The sequence below is a fragment of the Alosa pseudoharengus genome, unplaced genomic scaffold (genome assembly GCF_046254945.1).
Source record: "Alosa pseudoharengus isolate Yale_2024_CS ecotype anadromous, Long Island Sound unplaced genomic scaffold, YU_APseudo_1.1 YU_APseudo_1.1_scf_1, whole genome shotgun sequence".
Taxonomy (NCBI): Eukaryota; Metazoa; Chordata; class Actinopteri; order Clupeiformes; family Clupeidae; genus Alosa; species Alosa pseudoharengus.
The window spans coordinates 28,691,699-28,707,540 of NW_027468564.1; the positions used below are offsets into that span (position 1 = coordinate 28,691,699).

The window sequence follows — 15,842 nt, forward strand, 5'->3', positions numbered from 1 at the left end:
TACTTTTGGTATCATGACAACAGGAGTTGGGGATGTGTCCCCACAGCTGAGACCAAACCTACGCCCTTGATAAAAACTACCTGTTAACTCTATTTGAGGTGTCTTTCTCTATGTCAGTGAAAGAAACATTATGATTTATCTAGAGCCTCTAAAAGTCTGATTGACACAACAACAGTACACAAAATTGTCCAGGGGGTGACACCCATCCCCGATGAGTTTTAGGCTAAGCCCCGAATGTGTTTCAACTCGGTGACGCCCTTGATCAGAAGCATAACTAAAACCTTTTTTTTTTGTCTTGTTTTTTTTTGGGGGGGGGCTGGCGGGGGTTGCAGTATCTGTCCCCCAAATATTGGACACACAGCAACGCCCCTGCCCCTGCTTCCCTCTCCTCAGCTGATTTCCCCCTCTGCCATTGCCATGGAGATGACGTCATATTGCAGCACTGGGCAGGGCATGCCGCGTCAGGACCGACTGTCGAGTCAAGCCGAGTAGAGCGAGAGGGAATAAGAACAGACCGAGCACCACGTACAGCAGTTGAGACGGACGCCGCTTAGCTACTCTATTATTTTCTCCGTGCTGAAGCTCTTTTAGGCCTAGCCTACCACATAACGCCAACATGCGTGAGATAGTGCACCTACAAGCCGGCCAATGCGGCAATCAGATCGGGGCTAAGGTAAGTTGTTTAAAACTCTCTTTCCCCGACAGTCCAGTCCAATCCTCGCTTTAAAAATAGACGTAATTTGGGTAATCCCTCAATGACAATGCAGAAATGCGCTTAAACGGAATTTGCAGGAGACGTTGACATGCTCCTGTGGATATTCAAATGCTACTGGCACTACAAAGCCTCATTTAACCGGCTGAAACCAGCTCCAGTCAGTCGGTCCGTGGCTGTTGTCGGTTGCCATCACGCATTTAGCAGTAGAAGACATCCACTTTGAAAGCCGTCTGGCAAGCGTAAACCACAGTAGAATACTGACTGTGGCAACCATCACCGTTTAACACAATCTTCTGTCTGTTGATGACGGCGACTGTAAATCAGAGAGCATTTTTTTGTCAGTCACCAGCCGGCATCTCTCCTTTCAACGGAGGTTATTGTATTGGCGGACCCGATGTGAGGGGAGGGGTGTGGCACAGCCTTGAACCGCGGATGTATCATGAGAATGTGCGTTCTTCACGCCAACTATATGTGTGGCGTACTTACATTTCCAATGTGTATCGTCAGTTGGCGACACTTAGAGGCAATGCAGCGCAACAACATTAGTTGATCACGAGTCTAGGCCTTTTTGCACAACATATTGTGAAATGTGGGCTATAAAAAATGATAACACTTCGAAGTAGGCCTATGTTACTAGATAAATGGGCATGCAACATGCTATAATGTAGTCTTATCAGAGGATATCAAAAATTAAAAGGGAATGTGAAACCTATTTAGAGACAGCGCCTATATTTAGTTCCACGATGGTTGATGACTGGCTTATCAAACATTTCAGATTTTGAATGAAGAATGGGATCGGCTTGCCCATGCCTTGAACATTTGCAGGGCGTTTCCCTTCATATCCGATAGTTTTCAGTAAAATGCATATGGGACTGGATCATCCAAGTGAATAGCTATAGCCTGACTAATAAGCGCGAATTGAAGCTATTTCCCTTAGTGTAATTGACTGCATAGGCTACTTTGACTTTCCTCGAGTAAGCATTCACATTATTGTGGCAAGGTGGCCTGGATCAACTGGGTTCATTCTATTTTGGGTGCGCAATGCGTGGTCTCTTACTTGGACACGATTCATTTAATGACTTTTTAAATTAATGCAGTTTTTTTGTAATGGTCCAAATGCCACCAAACTCCGTTATGCGAACCCTGTTACCTATTTGCAGACAGACCAATGTGTGTTAACCCTGTGTAAGTTAATCTAGAGTTGTGCGCGTTCACGGCGAATTTATAAAGGCATCATCTATTGAGAGTCGAACCCATGAGTGAAACCGGCGAAATGAAGAGCACCGTATTTTTCAGAGGCGGAGTAGCAAGTTCTCCTCGAGGCTTACGAGGAGGAGAGAACTGTAATAACAAAAAAGAGCAATACTTGAGCGTCTGCCAAGGAACGAGACCTTAGCTGCCAGAGAATAGCCTAACTGACACTGGCGCCTTAATGCAGGGGCTTACCTGGGCTTCAGCCCAGGGGCCTCGACCAATCAGGGGCCTCCTAATAATAATAATGATAATCAATAATAATAAACGTCGTGTCCGTATTCGCGGCGTCATTAGCCTACTCTGGAGCCGAGCTAGCCTAAATAATTGAGCACATCGTACTGCTCTACAATTAGGCTACATCCATGCAGAGGCCCCCTTTGTCTTCTCCAATTCTAAAATGTAACAAAATGTAACAAAACGTAATAAATCCCAACGGGTGTAGAGGAGCTAGAGGAGAGGCTGAAACTGACTGACACACTTATCATACAAACTCTGGAGATAACGTGGGTAGGTATGAAGCAACGATAAACGAATGACGTGGATTCCTGTAACTGTCCATGAAAACAGAAGGCATAGCAGGTAAATATCGTAACAAATAGCCTGGAAATGAAACGGCTTTAAAAACATGTATTTCACTTGTCTCATTGGAGCGAACGCAGAACATGGGCTGTGGCGCAAATAAATGAATTAGTGATCTGCATCTCCGTTCACCAACAGCTAAGTTTGTGCTAACCCATTCGCACATATACGTCTATGTTATGTTTTCTCCATTGTTAACGTGAGATATGTCTCCATGTAGTGTAGTGATAATGCATAAGGTAGCCATGTTCACGTCACATGAGCCAGCTTGTTCTGTAGGCTAAATTTCTGTCCCTCCCAAACTGCGTTAAACTGGTGTGTTAAGTAGACAGAATTTCAAAAAAACTCCTGGGGAACCCCCCGACACGACAAACACATGCACTTTTGAAAAGCTTTTAAACGTCCATGTGTACCCATCTTTTAACTTAGCCTACAGCCAGTGTTGTAAAAGTTCAACGCTTGTTTTCGTGCAGTAGGCTAGCCTTTTTGATAAGCGATGTCATGGGTAGGCTGACGTGATTCGAGGGCTTTCTGTTCCTGTTTATGCAAAGGTTTTACATGCTGAATAATGATAGGCTACACTGCATGTTATTAACCAAAAGCGCTATGTGTCGGGTCAGATCGCGGGCCGGGTATCATTTAATCATAAATAATATTTGCGGTTGGGGGGGGTCCTTAAAAAACATGTAGCCCAGTGGCCTCGGGTGGTATTAAGGCGCCCCTGCTAACTGACCGTGTAAATGCGTAACTTTAGGATAGCCTATTCATGTCAAAAGCAAATTAAATAATTCAGTGGACATTAAGTATTGACTGCTTTGAATTATTATGCTTTCTTAACCTAGCCTACCTTGTCACAGATTGAGTGGGCCATAGACTCCTTGAGAATCCCAAATGTAATTTTCTATTTTAACGCTTGTTCTGCAGCTGTGGTAGCCTGGGTACAGCTGTGGGCCAAGTTAAACCTTTGCGCTCCATCACCATAAGGGGGATGTCGGACGGCATGGGTAGCCTCTATCCCCTAGTAGCATACCCATCAAGTTATCCTGTAATTGCACATATAACATTTAAGTCACAGCCTACACATTAATTAGTCTGTAGTGGATCTGATAATATTCTAGTAAGATGTAGGCCTGCCCTAACGCACCCTGTTGAAATGTGTCGCTCATAATTAGATTCCCGCGGTACATCCTGGCACCGTGTAGGCCTACTGGGCCCTGCCATTTCGCCTCCACGTTTGTGATAAGATGTGAAGCATCACATATCATCTGGCAATTATTAAAATAAAAATATGTTTTAAACACCAACACAATTAAGAGAGCATCCAAATATAAGTGGTCTATGACCTATCCATTCGACCTTAAGGACATTCTGAAAAAGCCAAAGCCCGTTAATTGAAAGCTCGCCAGCTAAGAGCCTAATGTCGGTGCACATTTGGAAAATGTAATAAGTGATGCTGACCTGCCAGTTGGTGAAACTACACTTTAATGATCCTCATGGGTTTGTGTTCAGGAAAACGAATGAAATTGCGCAGGAACTGCTTTAGCGCAAGGCAAACTTTACGCACCGACCGACAGCTTGCCGATATGCTCTGCGTCTCCAACACTACAAAAGCATCCAGTCGGAGGGCGATCGTCGTGTAGGCATAATTTGGAGAGAGGCAAAACGTGTAGCCTATTGAAAAACTATTTTATCCCAAATGCCATCAGCATTCATAACCTCAGTGACACGCATACCTGGCTGAGCTGTTATGTCGTCTATATTTAAACGTATTTGTTAATTTCCTATATGTTTTCCCTTTTTTGTACTATACTTGTTTTAATTACATCTTCAGTGTGTCTGAGATGTTTGTCCATCAGTTTATGTCTGGTGAGCCAAAGACTGTCCACTATGGTGTAGGCTAGGCTAGCTAAGATTTCTTTTATTCTATTCTAATCCACATGCGTAATGTAGGGATGGAGAATGCTTTTCAAGCCAAATTTAGGATTCAGCGGAAAAACTCTAGCGCTCTTGAAAAATTCGTTTGGAAAATAAATGAGCTATGTCGTGGTCTTATCGCCCTCTTACGGTGAATTGCACGGATAAATATGATTCTGTGCTTCTTCCTCAATAGGACCTTCGTCAAAATGAAACGTCATTGTGTGACAAGTGTAAAAATAGCGGCCTGGTTGAACATGCACTGAAATAACTGAACATAATTTAATATAATCTGAACAAAACCTACCCCCTACCAGGTTAAGTTCAGAGCTTATGTTACCAGTTACTTACATAGACTGACATTTTTGAGCTTTCTGGAACTGAAATCCCAGGTTAACCGTTTACTCTGGGTTTACATACCCAGCTAAGCCAGTAAACCTGCTTTCTGGACCCCCCAGGTTGTCAAGTACACAGTGTTTTGGTAGGAATTCCACATAATTCTTTGTACATGAGGCCCCAGGTCTGGAAAGAGGCCTATTTTTAGGTGGGAAACCATACGCAATTTGAACCAGTTTGCAGTAATACAGAAGTAATTCTGTGTCGCAAACACATAACTTAACATGTGGTTCCGTTAAACTATGAATTTGTGTATTTTGTATAATGCTGCAAAACATTGGATTTTTTGACTCAAAAAACGAATCCTTAGGCCTACAAGGTAAGCTTTGCTCAACCCCCCCCCTCCCCCTTTTCTCTCTCTGTCTCATTCTATTTCTCTCGCTCCTCTGTTTCAGTTCTGGGAGGTGATTAGCGATGAGCATGGTATTGACCCCACAGGAACATATCATGGCGACAGTGACCTGCAGCTGGACAGGATCAATGTCTACTATAACGAAGCCTCAGGTGAGCACCATGGTAACAGGCAATCAACTCCTCCACCATACAGTGCATCCATACACGTCCCCTCCACTTTCCACGCATGCACGCACACACACACACTCACACACTCACCTACCAAGAGAGGCACCAGGTGAACCGACGCCCATATGCACACATACACACAGGGTTGGTAAATAACTGAAAACATGTATTCCAGATTATGTATTTAAACTAGAAAATGTAATTCCAGGGACTTACCAGTGCATGAAAATGCAAAACATATGATGTAAAATATCATAGTAAAAACAGACAATGCAAAGATAGTAGCAATGTTGTTGCTAGGGTATATATGATTGTTGCTATGCCAAATTAAGTGGTTGCTTTGCTGGTTGCCAGGGTAATCATGTTGGTTGATATGGTGGTTGCTAGGTTGAGACTGTAATGGTGGTTGCTAGGTTGTTGATAAGGTAAATCATATGGTTAGTGTTGCTAGGGTACATATGGTGGTTGCTATTCAAAATAAAGCAGTTGCTATGGTAGTTGCTAGGGTAATCATGTTGGTTGCTGTGGTGGTTACTAGGTTGACATTATACAGATGGTTGCTATGTTGTTGCCAGGGTAATTAAGATGGTTGCTAGGGTGTTACTAGGGTAGTTGTGGTGGTTGCTATAGTAATTCAAGTGGTTGCTAGGCTGTTTGCTAGGGTAATTATGTTGGTTGCTATGTTAGTTGCTAGGTTGTCATTGTGGAAGTGGTTGATTGGTTGTTGTTAGGGTACTTGAGGTGGTTGCTAGGCTGTTGCTAGATTAGTTGTGGTGGTTGCTAAGCTGTTGCTAGGGTAGTTATGGTGGTTGCTATGCTTGTTGCTAGGTTAATCATATTGGTTGTTATGTTGGTTGCTAGGTTGTCATGGTTGATAGGTTGTTGATAGGGTACTTGAGGTGGTTGCTAGGCTGTTGCTAGGTTAGTTGTGGTGGCTGTTATGCTGGTTGCTAGGTTAATCTTATTGGTTGCTAGATTTTAACTGTGGAATTGGTTGCTAGGCTGTTGCTAGGGTATTTCACATGGTTGTTAGGCTGCTGCTAGGGTACTTGAGGTGAATGCTATGCAGGTTGCTAGGTTAATCATGTTGGATGCTATGTCGGTTGCTAGGTTTTAACTGTGAAAGTGGTTGCTAGGCTGTTGCTAGGGTATCCATGGTGGCTACTATCAGAAATAAATTAGTTACTATAGTGGTTTGCTAGTATAATATGTTGGTTGCTATGGAAACTGACATAGATGCTTTATTTCAATGGTTGCTATGTTGGTTGCTAGGCAGGTGGTGGTTTAATATAGTTGACTGGAGGCATAGTGGATGATTACTGACAGTTGGAATGGCTGAACAGTTAAATAGTTGAGTAGATTAAAGCTGCAGTTGGCAAGTCTGACAGATTGAGGGGACTTAGCAAAAACTCTCATGCCCCTCCCCCACTACCACCTAGCACCCTCTCATCGAGTTTGTGCTCATCAGTGTGCACCAGACTGCACCAGGGGTAATTGAGTGCCTGTCACTTTAAGGCGTTCGTGAGGGAACCCTTGTAACAGTTAAAAGCAGTTAAAAGGCTGCTGATGTGTGGATGCAATTCATAATGTTTTCTACGTAGTTAGTTAAAATAAAGGTACGTACTTCTTCTTGGGACAACCAGTCTTGGAAAACACTATTCCATTTACATCGGGATTTTGCAAACATGTGTCAGAGTCAATAAAATGAGCCCTGCATGAGTAATTAAATTGACAAGCAGCTGTAAGCATGCTACACTCGACATCCAAACAGTATTCTAACGTTAGCTTTGAGATACTGCTTGATTGCATAACTTAACTTCTTCATTGCATAACTTATCTTAGTTTAGTCTCCTCAATGTACTATGTTGTGATAAGACCTTAGCAGAGTTAACTTTAATGCAGCAGTTTTGAATAAATTTGCGCAGCATTGTCACGATGCTAAGCGGATTTAATAGCAATTTAGCCCGCCATCTTTTATGCAATGCTTTTATCTGGCAACAACAATCGTTAATGTTTTGTTGAATGCACATGCAGAGGAGGGGCAGCGGGCTCCTTACGAGAGAGCAAGGAAAGGCTGCGTGCCTAAAAAGCACAGCTCAATGAAAGGATTTTATCTTTTCTTTAATTTATCTTTAATTTGAACAGTATAACATAGAATATTAATGTGTGGCGGCCGGTTTTGATTTCATGGCGCCCCGCCACAGATTAGTCAACGTATGGGAAACACTGCAGTTGTTGGATAAATATGTTCAACTGAACAACAAACTAACAGCTAAGCCTACAATCAAGTCATTTTACGCCACAACATACCACTCATATAAACGTAGTTCAACACGAAGGCTAAGTTTCAGCCAGTGACTGTTTGCCATAGAAGGCCATTTCCCTCATCAGGCCAGCTATCGCTAGAAAAGGCGGCTGACAATTTGAGTGTGAAGGCTTAGCACGCTGCCACTGCACACAACCGCGAACCTAGAAACATTCCCGAGGTCTAGCTAACGTAATATAACTTACCTACTGAATCCTCGGTTATCACTTAATCAAGTTATGAACTTACTAGACGTAATACCAATATTATCAAACTAACTAGAACGCAACATTCTCTCTAGACATAACAGCTACGAGTGTGTTGCTAATTGATGGCAGCTAACGCCAGCTTGCTTGCTTACTTGTCTAGCCGAGTCGTTAAAAACAGACTTCACATAGATACTCCTTTCATATAGAAAATACAAATTAATTGTAACTTACATTGGGTGTGGTAGGAAAATGTCCGTTTCGTCGTAGTTTGTTGGATGAAGCAGACACCAAGAACTTAAACTGTCTTGGAGAGAATTGAGCAGTGTGGTTCAAAAGCGATTAATTACAGGATGTGTAGTAAGTTTAGGGAGCGCCTGATTGTATGCAGGTGGACCCGCACCTGATTACTTTAAGACCCTTCTAAATGAGCCCCCATTGTGATGTCATACAGAGAAAAATATGTTTTTTTTTTACATTTTTAATCCCCTATTTCTCAAAAAGTATAAACTTTAAAAAAAATCTGAAATGATAACTCTCTTGTCCAACTCCAGACCTACACAACGGTTATTTCAACATGTCTGTACGTTAAGCGGTTAGAGTCGCATTCATTCTTGAAAAGGTAAAAAGAAAAGGTTATAATAAGAAGAAGAAGCCAGGAGATTTCAAGATAGTGGATTCCATCCATAATTTTTTTTAACCACACAATGCAGCCTATGTATCTTAGTTGTGACTCACTATGACTCACTTGTCAAGGACATCATCTCTGTCTCCATCCCCAGCACCACGGATCTGCTCCAGTTTGCCTACCGCCCTAATAGGTCTACAGGGAACGCCATCTCCCATGTCTTGCACACCGCTCTCAGCCATGTTGACAAGAGGAATGGTAACTACATGAGACTGCTGTTCATAGACTACAGCTCAGCTTTTAATACAATATCCCCCTCGAGACTGTTTTACAAGCTGGGTGACTTGGGCCTGAGCAGTGGTCTATGTGTATGGGTCTTGGACTTCCTCACAGGCAGATCCCAGGCTGTGAGAATCGGGGAGCACGTCTCCAGCTCCATCTCCCTAATCACCGGCGCTCCACAAGGGTGTGTGCTTAGCCCACTGCTGTACTCTCCGTACACGTATGACTGGGCAGCCATGCACAGCTCCAACTCCATCATAACATTTGCGGATGATACAGTAGTGCTGGGGTCCATCTGAAACAATAACGAGACTGCCTATAGGGAGGAGGTAGATAGGCTGGCATCATGGTGCCAGACTAACTGCCTCCAACTTAATATCAACAAAACAAAGGAGCTTGTGGTGGATTTCAGGAGGGGTCAGCACTCCTATGCCCCCCTCTACATATACAGGGCCCCAGTAGAACGTGTGAGCTGTTTTAAATATCTGGGTGTCACCATCTCTGAGGACATCTCTAAGGCAGCTGAGGAAGTTTGGAGCCTCCCCAGCCATTTTAAGATCTTTTTACTCTGCCACTGTGGAGTAGCCTAGAAATCTAGAGAATCTTGCTGCCAGGGCTAGTCTAGCAACTCTCCGTTGGCTTGTGAGCTCCAGAAATCGAAACTCAATCAGGCCAATGAAATCGTGTATAGAGTCGTTAGGTGGGCTTAACATAATGATTGATGGCAGAGTTGCAACGGTTTGGCTTGAATTCCCTGCTACTTGAAAACAAATAAGATGGATGTTGCTGTTGGCGAACAGTGTGACACGAGTTAAGCTTTTATTAAGTTGGCAAACGTTTGAACTAGCCAACTAGCTCCGCTGGTGGGAAACGCATGGGACTCATAGCGCTGCCGCTGTCCTATTGCGTGCAGAGGAAATTTGAAAGACAACTGATTATCCCGCCCCTCGGACTGAGCACTGCGAACGGTGAGTGCCCAGACCCTACATTTTAATGTGGGTCTGGCTTGTCAGGCTAACTGTGGGGAGTATCCTGACAGAGAGTATGGCAGCGTGGTATGGCAACAGCTGTGAGAAGCACAGAAAGGCCCTCCAAAGGGTGATCCGTGCTGCTTCCATCCCTGAACGAACTCCATCAGAAGAGATGTTGGAGTGAGATGTTGGAGTAGGACTAGATTTTAAAGGACATCTCCCACCCCGGCAGCAGCCTATTTCAGCTGCTGATTTTAAAGGACACCTCCCTGAACGAACTCCATCAGAAGAGATGTTGTAGTAGGACTATCAGGATTTTAAAGGACACCTCCCTGAACGAACTCCATCAGTAGAGATGTTGGAGTAGGACTATCTAGATTTTAAAGGGCACCTCCCACCCCGGCAGCAGCCTATTTCATTTACTGAAATCAGGCAATTGATTAAGGAGCATCATGTCTAACTAGTGTTGCACGGTGTATCGATACTAAAAAGGTATCGCGATGCCTTCACGCAAAAAACAATACGATTTCAGACGTTTTTAGAATCGATACTTTATTAAAATAATAACGTTCTGTGTCTGTGTCAACTGCTGCTCCCACTGCTCCTTGCACGCATCTAGGCAAGTGGGCGTGTCAAGCAGGCAGCTCTGAGTGAGTGAGTGCGCAGCCAACGTCAACATAGTTCTTTGCCGACAGTTCTAGGCCTTGTGGATAAAACAAAAGGTGTGCTATTTCTATTTCGGATACATCGCGTGAAGGCAAGCCATCAGGTACACAGTCATTTAAAAGCAGTAGGCTACGCATGGAACTTGGCTAAACACCTCGCAGATATATCCCAACATTTTTAAAGAGTTCAAAGAACGACAGGTTAACGAATATGCTATAGAAAACACGACTACATGGTTAGTGCCAAGTTCTTCTCTTATGTTTTAGTCTAGCCTAAGTGAAACGAGTATTGTTCTCTGGGATAAAACGAACCTTCCTTCATCAATGAATTTTGACGAGACAGAGCTGTAATCATTTTGACGAGACATAACGAGCTGTAATCAAGGGTGCTAACGCGATGAAAGCGCAATGTTCACGCCAGAATAACATTACCATAACTTGTAAACGATCTATTTCATGTTCGGTCAGTAGCAGCCTACTACTGGTAATATTTGTCATGGCATGTAGACTGCAATTTGTTCAATAATTATTGCCCAGATGTAGGATAGGCTACCCGAAATGCGCTAATTAAAGCCCACAGCATAACACCACCAAAGCGTGTTGAGTCCTAATAATAATAGCGGCTTATTGTTACAGTACGTGGTAGCAAATCATGTTATCAAAGAAATAGACGTAATGTTGGAATGCACACAGATATATTGCAACAGGTAATGGTGTAGGCCTATCTGACGAAGACCTGAGTGGTTGGAACGTCGTACTTGTACACTGGGCACAAAGAAGACTATCCTCACATTTTCCCCTTTGCAACTGTCAAAGAAATCCCATGAACACGGGAAGGCCTAGGGTAGCCTATACTGTACATCAGATGGCCTAAAGATTGGGCCCCTCTGCATAGCATTCAGTGATTTGCATGCAGTAATTTTAACACTGACCTTGATCTAGCCTAGTTTGGCTATTTAAAGCTACTTTATTGCCACAACACAATGTAAATGAACTATAACAAACAATAAAGGACTTAATCACACAAAGTAGGCCTACTATTTTACTGACTATAAAAAAATAATAATTATGTAGGAAGTTTAGAACCCAGAATTGACCTACACACTACAAAAGTGCACCAAATTCAACACAAATGACTCAATACACTTGGAGGAGGTATGAGTCCTTTCTTCTCCAGATATCTTAGGATTTCGCCGTAGTATCGTTTTAGTATCGAGCATCGTGATATTTATGGCAGGTATCGTATCGAAGTCATAATTTTGGTATCGTGACAACACTATGTCTAACACAGAAAGACTCAGGAGGAGTTTTTATCCACAAGCTGTATCCTGAATCAAAACATGACATGCATCTCCCTTATGAACTGCACAATGCACCTTGCACTTTAAGCCCTGGATCTACTTTTAGTGAGCACTTTTAGTTAGTTACAAGGTTTTATTGTATTTATGGGTAGGGGTAGTCTGGGGGGTATATCTTTTATCTTTATTTTAGCTTCTTATTTATTCAAGTTTTAAACTAAAATTGTATTCTTTAAGTTATTACACTTAGTATGTGATGGCACAGTTGGAGTGGAGTCAGGAGTTCATTTCACTGCTTGTTGTAAGTCTATGTGTGTATATGCATGTGACAAATAAAGAAACTTGAAACTTGAGGTGGGTCCTTTCTCTTTCCCTCTCTGTTTATATTGATAGCCTAAATGAAAAACCTCTCAGGGAATGTAGAATGTAGGCCAATAGGGCCTAGCCAGCTTGTTTTAGGTCAGTATAGGTTCATATTTGGTAGCCTTTTAGCCTATACAGACAAAGGATTGCTGTTGCTGTTTTTGGCATTGTGACATTAATTGTTTCATTGTTTCACAGGTTTATATATCAATCAATCCTCACTGTAAAGCATATTTTGGGTTGTTGGACAATATGGGTCTTACAACATCCCATAACCTCACATAACTGTTTCATTCAATGCTAATAAAATATAATACAGTACAATGCTGATGTAATCCAAAGTATTCATAATACGTCACTCACTTTGAGTAATCTATCAGAATATGTTACAAAATACTTTTTAGGGCCTGTATTCTGTCATGTGTAATGGGATACATTTTAGAAGAAACTTTCCCAACACTGCACACTCACACTCTCTCTCACGCGCGCACACACACACACACACACACACACACACACACACACACACACACACACACACACACACGCGCTCAAGAGAGGCAACAGGACCCCCCCCACACACACACACACACACGTGTGTATTTTGTGAGTGACATACACAAATAGTCAGATGTGTGTGTTTGTGTTCTCAGGAGGTAAATACGTTCCGCGTGCCATCCTGGTTGACCTGGAACCTGGAACCATGGACTCTGTCCGCTCTGGACCTTTTGGGCAGATCTTCAGGCCTGACAACTTTGTGTTTGGTATGCCTTTCTTGTTCCAATAAACAAATTCTACTAGTCACAGAGATTGTAATTATCTAAAGTAAAGTAAAATATTGTCCATCGTCTTACACTAGGGGCTGGCTTCCTGCAGCAATTTAGCCCCTCACCAGTGGTTCCCTGGCTTGGTATGATGATGATGATGATGATGATAATATTAACAATAATATTTTTCTTTATTCTTTATTTGTTCTGTTATTATTTCCAGCATGTCACATTCCTTCTCTTGTTTACATGTTGATGGTGTTTAATGCACCAGTCTAAGTTTGATTTCATTGCTGGTTACACCCTTTGGGAATTTTGGAAACTGGCATCCATGGGATCCTTTCCAAACGGACCTGCAGAGTAAATTCATATTTGCCAACAGGTTTGTATCAGGGTTGTGCACAATTCGAATTGTAATTCTGCTTTCTGTTTGCTACCTCAATTGAAATACAAGTGAAATTCAAGAATTTAATTGGAATTTAAGAGCCAGTTTCAATTCAATTCGGGAATTTTGCACAAGCCTGGTTTGTATGGGTTCACCCAGGCTACGTGTTCACATTTTAATAGCTCCTCATGCTAAGATGCTTACTGTTAACCAGGTTTCTCATCCCTCTTCTGCTTCCCATTCAGGTCAGAGAGGTGCCAGAAATAAAGAATATATAAATTAATATTCTTCTTTTACAATGTGCTATGCTAAGACATGTTTCCAGCATGTTACATTCCTCCTCTTGTTCACATGTTGACATGTTTTACCCTGAAAATGGCTCCACATGCTAAAGATGCTAGCATGCTAAAGATGCTAGCATGCTAAAGTAGGTTTCTCATTCCTGCTCTGCTTTCCATTCAGGTCAGAGTGGTGCCGGAAACAACTGGGCCAAGGGCCACTATACAGAGGGGGCCGAGCTGGTTGACTCAGTGATGGACGTGGTCAGGAAGGAGGCTGAGAGCTGCGACTGCCTCCAGGGCTTCCAGCTGACGCATTCTCTGGGTGGCGGCACGGGATCCGGCATGGGCACGCTGCTGATCAGCAAGATCCGCGAGGAGTACCCCGACCGCATCATGAACACCTTCAGCGTGGTGCCCTCGCCCAAGGTGTCCGACACGGTGGTGGAGCCCTACAACGCCACGCTCTCCGTCCACCAGCTGGTGGAGAACACCGACGAGACCTTCTGCATCGACAACGAGGCGCTCTACGACATCTGCTTCCGCACGCTCAAGCTGACCAACCCCACGTACGGCGACCTGAACCACCTGGTGTCGGCCACCATGAGCGGAGTGACCACCTGCCTGCGCTTCCCCGGCCAGCTCAACGCCGACCTCCGCAAGCTCGCCGTCAACATGGTGCCCTTCCCCCGCCTGCACTTCTTCATGCCCGGGTTCGCCCCGCTCACCAGCAGAGGTAGCCAGCAGTACCGCGCCCTGTCCGTGCCCGAGCTGACCCAGCAGATGTTCGACTCCAAGAACATGATGGCCGCCTGCGACCCGCGCCACGGGCGCTACCTCACGGTGGCCGCTATCTTCCGCGGCCGCATGTCCATGAAGGAGGTGGACGAGCAGATGCTCAACGTCCAGAACAAGAACAGCAGCTACTTCGTGGAGTGGATCCCCAACAACGTCAAGACGGCCGTCTGCGACATCCCGCCCCGCGGCCTCAAGATGTCCGCCACCTTCATCGGCAACAGCACCGCCATCCAGGAGCTGTTCAAGCGCATCTCCGAGCAGTTCACCGCCATGTTCCGCCGCAAGGCCTTCCTGCACTGGTACACGGGTGAGGGCATGGACGAGATGGAGTTCACCGAGGCCGAGAGCAACATGAACGACCTGGTGTCCGAGTACCAGCAGTACCAGGACGCCACCGCCGAGGAGGGCGAGTTCGAGGAAGATGCCGAGGAGGAGTTGGCCCATGCCTAGACTCCTCTCCACTCTCTCTCCTCTATACTCCTCTTGTCTCCTCTCCTCTCCTCACATTTATCTCCTCTCTCTCCTCTCCTCCCCTTTCCTCCCATCTGTCTCCTCTTCTGTCCTCTCCTCTCCTCCCCTTTCCTCCCATCTCTCTCCTATCCTCTCCTCCCCTCTCTCTCCTCTCCTCCCATCTCTCCTCTCCTCCCATTGATCGATCTCCTCTCTCCTCTCCTCCCATCACTGTCCTCTCCTCCTTTATCTCTCCTCATCTCTTCTCCTCTTTTTCTGTCTGGCTCCCCTCTCTCTCCTGTCCTCCCATCTCTCTCCTCTCTTTCTCATCATCTCTTTAGTTTCCTTCTGTTCTTGTGTGCAGTTTGGATATGTTTCCAGTCTTTTTTCCCCCCCCATCCCCTCCGCCTCATGTTGTCTGGTTGTTTTGGTGGTTACAGTCTATGTTGTGATTGAGTTAGAGATTAGTTGTGCTTGTGCTGAAGCACTGGTCATTCCACTGGAAAGCGCACACACACACACACCAGGCTTGTGCAAAATTCCAGAATTTAATTGAAACTGGCTCTTAAATTCCAATTCAATTCTTGAATTTCACTTGCATTTTAATTGAGGTAGCAAACAGGAAGTTTGCAATTTGCAATTTGAATTGTGCACAACCCTGACACACACACACACACACACACACACACACACACATACTCACTAGTTCAGAATCTTCAAAATATTCAAAATATGCCACTTCAGTGTGTTGGCCCACTGCAGCTGTCTGATTACCACACACACACAATCCCTGTTTCTGCTTCATATGTTGTCATGATGTGATGAAGATGAATTGCGTGCACCCTCATCATCCTCTTTTCCCACTCATCTTCACAAGCTGTCAACCATGACTGGAACAACTAGACAGTCATTTGTAATCCCACACATACACATGATTGGAACAACTAGACACAGATTGAATAAAAGTCGTGGATAAAAATAAACCACTGTCTGATGTGTTATTTATTCATTATTATTATTATTATTATTATTAAGTAGTAGTAGTTGTTGTCATTATTATGTTTTC

At 44.0% G+C, this 15,842-nt stretch overlaps 1 protein-coding gene across 1 annotated transcript; it reads left to right on the top strand.

Moving 5' to 3' along the window:
• The first annotated feature begins 477 nt into the window (after window positions 1-477).
• LOC143124553 (tubulin beta-4B chain-like) lies at window positions 478-15,759 on the top strand. The gene is made up of 4 exons (XM_076286180.1): window positions 478-673; window positions 5,254-5,362; window positions 12,752-12,862; window positions 13,713-15,759. The coding sequence occupies exons 1-4, from the start codon at window positions 617-619 to the stop codon at window positions 14,774-14,776; spliced, it is 1,341 nt and encodes a 446-aa protein (XP_076142295.1). The 5' UTR covers window positions 478-616; the 3' UTR covers window positions 14,777-15,759.
• The last annotated feature ends 83 nt before the right edge of the window (window positions 15,760-15,842 follow it).

Excerpts from the sequence above, each read along its gene's own strand:
- LOC143124553 (XM_076286180.1), top strand. The coding sequence starts at position 617 with ATGCGTGAGATAGTGCACCTACAAGCCGGCCAATGCGGCAATCAGATC. Across the intron at positions 5,363-12,751 it reads CTACTATAACGAAGCCTCAG|GAGGTAAATACGTTCCGCGT; the intron begins GTGAGCACCATG and ends TTGTGTTCTCAG. Across the intron at positions 12,863-13,712 it reads GCCTGACAACTTTGTGTTTG|GTCAGAGTGGTGCCGGAAAC; the intron begins GTATGCCTTTCT and ends CTTTCCATTCAG.